Consider the following 3,675-nt stretch of genomic DNA (forward strand, 5'->3'; position numbering starts at 1 on the left):
CAATGTTTTCATTCAACCCATTTTTTCCCACTTTTTTGCAGTCTTCGAGAGGCCTACTTGTCACATGGATACTTATAACCAACCAAAACCTTCAAAGAACAAAAGCTTCATACGAGTTTCCCAATTCGCTTTGCCTTTCAAAAGAAGGGTGTCCCTAATAAGAGTGAGTGGTAGCTCAATCTGCAAGTTATTGGGGATATGTGAATTTCAAAATAGTACTATAAAGTTCTAGTAAATAAGAACTTATAATGAAAGAAAAAATTTATAAAGAAAGAGATAAATTAAAGCAAAAGCTTTATTAGTCTTAGATGACTTTTTCTATTCCGATGGATGAAGATCTGCCTTTGCCTTTACCATCAGCATCAAAACCCTTTCACTCAGATTGCTTGTGATTGCAATCTCGAATTTCTCGTTTTCCCTCTTCTTTTTCTTCCTTTTCCCTTAAAACTATTCTCTCCCTAAGTTTCCTTTGGAAATGCTTTATCATGAGATCATCCAGAATTAACGTATCCCTACAAAACTTTTTCACAAGTATCCCATTTACTCTTCTTTTCATCGCATTCTTGATCATTTCAAAAGAATAACAGATTCTATGACAGCTACAACAATATTACACATACACCAAGACATGTTACAACATTTTTAAAAATTGTCTGCTACCACAACAAAACTATATCGAAAGATGTCAATACTGATACCATTATTTACTATTTTTGTGAGGACCGCAATCAGTATCAAAACATTGTCAAAAACAGTTGTACGGACCAAAATCGCGATATCCTTTACAAGATCGTTCTTTGTGACAGCACGAAAGTTATTTAAAACCTTCTCGTTACAAATTCAGTTTTTCATTCTTTACAAACTTTAATCATGAAAACATAAGAAACTTAACAAAATAGCCAAACAAATATCAAAATGGTTCTGTTATTCTTATTTAATCATACAATTATAGTTATGAAAACAACCAAACAAATACCAAAATGGTTCTGTTATTCCTATATCTATGATATGCTTCTAGACTATAATGAGACCATTAACAATAGCTTATTAGTACTAATAATGGTATTAGTACTAATTAATTAACATTTAACACGAGTAGTCCCATACACAGGAAGCTCCTCACAAAACCTTTCATCTCCCAACACACCCAAATGATCCAACTCAAATAAATCAGAACTCGCACAACTCGCCACGTCATCATCATCTTCTTCATCATCATTCTGATTAACACACAAATCCTTTAACAAAACCAAATCATTCTTCTTCTTATGGCTATTACAACGATACTCATTCAAAAACTTTCTAGTAGCTTCCTCTACTTTCACCCTACCCTCTTCCACGCCACAAAAACGCACCGTTTTGTAGTTATCTCTATGACAAAACGACGCCGTCTTACTCAAACAAGACCGTGAAAACGAAGAAGCAGAAGAACACGTGGTGGAAGCTACTTTTCTCTCGTCTTTACAACGAGAAGAACCTTTCGTTTTCTTTTCGTTATTGTTATTATGAAACAGCGAGTTAAGAAAACTCGTGAGTCTTCCACCTGGTGAAATCGGTTGCTTCACTTTCTTGAGATTGTTGTAAATCTTAACCGCTCTCGATTTGCTTTTTATCAAAATCGCTTCCTCGCCGCGATTTTCTGTGCCTTGTTTGGTTTCACGAAAACCGTCGAAAACGTGATTCCTCTGTCTCTCGCTTTCAAATCTGAACGACTGACTTGTTCTTACCGGTTTTGGCCTCGGTGGAATGAAGGCACGTGATAGGGAGTCTGTGTCGGAGGAGAATCCGGCGGAGCTGGAATCGGAAGAAATGGAAGTGGAACTAAAGAACAGAGCATCTTGTTCGTGATCACGGTGATGGAATTTTCTGTTGTCGGGTTTTTTCACGACAGGAACAACTTTATCGGTTTTTGGTTTGTTGTTGATGTGTTTTGTGTCGGTTTTTAGTTTGTTAATAACCGTTGGTTTTTGTTGTGCGTAGAATGTTGTTGTTTCGGTGGGTGATTTTTTTTCTCCGTCGTCGATGGAACGGTAAATTTGGTCCAAGAGTGTGGAAGAGAATGAAGGGTTAAGGAACCTGTCGTGTTTTGTAGATGTTTTTTCTAATTTGTACATTTTTGCCATGCAAGGAATTTGGTGGGGGAAAAGAAGTACTAGGAAATTGAAGTTGTATGGGAATTGTATGAGAAAATGAGAAGAGGTGTGTATAGGTTGCGAGAGGATTTGAATGAAGGGTAGAAGGGGAGAGGGTGAGTTTATAAAGGGTAGAAGAGTTACTAAGTGAGTGTCATGTTGTACATATGCTGATGTGGCAAAAGTAGTTTGGGATGCCAGTTTGGGTTTGTGAGCTTTCCCAATACGGAAATATATCACCCTTATGTGTAAAAATGATAATGGAGAGAATATTATATTAATTATTTAATTAATCAAATTATAAATTGATGTAACAAATTATTGTTAATATTAGTTAGGATCAATTGTCATTAAATATTAATTACTTATGAATTGTATGATTAAGTTTTGTTTTTTTATAGACAATTGAAAATTGTATTAGATTTGACTGTAATGAATACTCAATCCAATAACAAAAGGTAAATAAATTAGAAAAAGATAAACTATTAAACTAACGAAAGCAACTAAACAAGGTTATGAACTCTCGAGATTACACCCTTTTTGACTAATTTGTCTCTTGTTTGAAGCCTACCCAATAACATCCTCCATGCGAAAACCTGAATATTGCTTAGGACGAAGGATTTATGGACAATATACAAAGCTGACGAAAGATCTAATATATTGTGATGAGTTGATCTATTTTGTTAAGTTTAATGACATGTTTCTTGTTAGATGGTACATAAAGACATAATGAAAAAAATTAGACGATCATGATGTTAGTCTACTTATCAACGATGTTTAGGTATCAATGTGTCTTAAATTTTATTAGATATCTGGTTAGTAATCTTCTCTAATGAGTATGTTATATATATATATATATATATATATATATATATATATATATATATATGTGTGTGTGTGTGTGATATAGCTAACTTTATGTTTGAGAGAGTGTGTACCATTATATCTATTGTGGCCTAAGTCCACGTAAGATTAACAACCTCGGTTCACTCATTGGTGACCGTATGACATGCGCAAAGAAAATTTAAATGAAGCCCGATGATATGAACATGTGTTTTTGGCATTAAGATCATCTCACCGCATCTTATTATAGCATTGATGATGCGTCTATTGCTATAAAAAATATATATAATGACGTTAATTTTATGATGGTTTTTAAATGATCGTGGTGACATCTCTAAAATCAGACGTCATCATTTTCATTTATTTTTAATTTAAAATAATTTACATATTACCACGGTTGGATAGAGATGTGGTGACGATTCCTAAAATTTATAGATTTGAATCTCAACGCCAACAAATTTGTGATTTCTTTAATATTATAGTGGTCGGCGCCTTTCTTTTTTATTTATTTTTAAATTAAATATAAATATGATTTCACTACGATTGCTTATTCCAACCGTGGTGATATCCTTTAACATTTTTTATAGTGACGTCCTTCTTTTAGATTTATTTTTAATATGAAAGTATTTCAGATGTCACTACGATTGTTTAAACCAACCGTTGTGATATATTTTATTTTTTATTTTAAAATTTTAAAATG

General features: G+C 33.3%; 1 protein-coding gene across 1 annotated transcript; it reads right to left on the minus strand.

The window, feature by feature from the left end:
• Positions 1-908: 908 nt before the first annotated feature.
• Positions 909-2,238, minus strand: LOC127097927 (protein BIG GRAIN 1-like B). The gene has a single exon (XM_051036414.1). The coding sequence runs from the start codon at positions 2,121-2,123 to the stop codon at positions 1,080-1,082; it is 1,044 nt and encodes a 347-aa protein (XP_050892371.1). The 5' UTR covers positions 2,124-2,238; the 3' UTR covers positions 909-1,079.
• Between the last annotated feature and the right edge of the window lie 1,437 nt (positions 2,239-3,675).

This window comes from Lathyrus oleraceus, chromosome 6, assembly GCF_024323335.1.
Source record: "Lathyrus oleraceus cultivar Zhongwan6 chromosome 6, CAAS_Psat_ZW6_1.0, whole genome shotgun sequence".
In the NCBI taxonomy this organism is placed as follows: Eukaryota; Viridiplantae; Streptophyta; class Magnoliopsida; order Fabales; family Fabaceae; genus Lathyrus; species Lathyrus oleraceus.

Coding starts and splice junctions, on each gene's coding strand:
- LOC127097927 (XM_051036414.1), bottom strand. CDS start 2,123: ATGGCAAAAATGTACAAATTAGAAAAAACATCTACAAAACACGACAGG.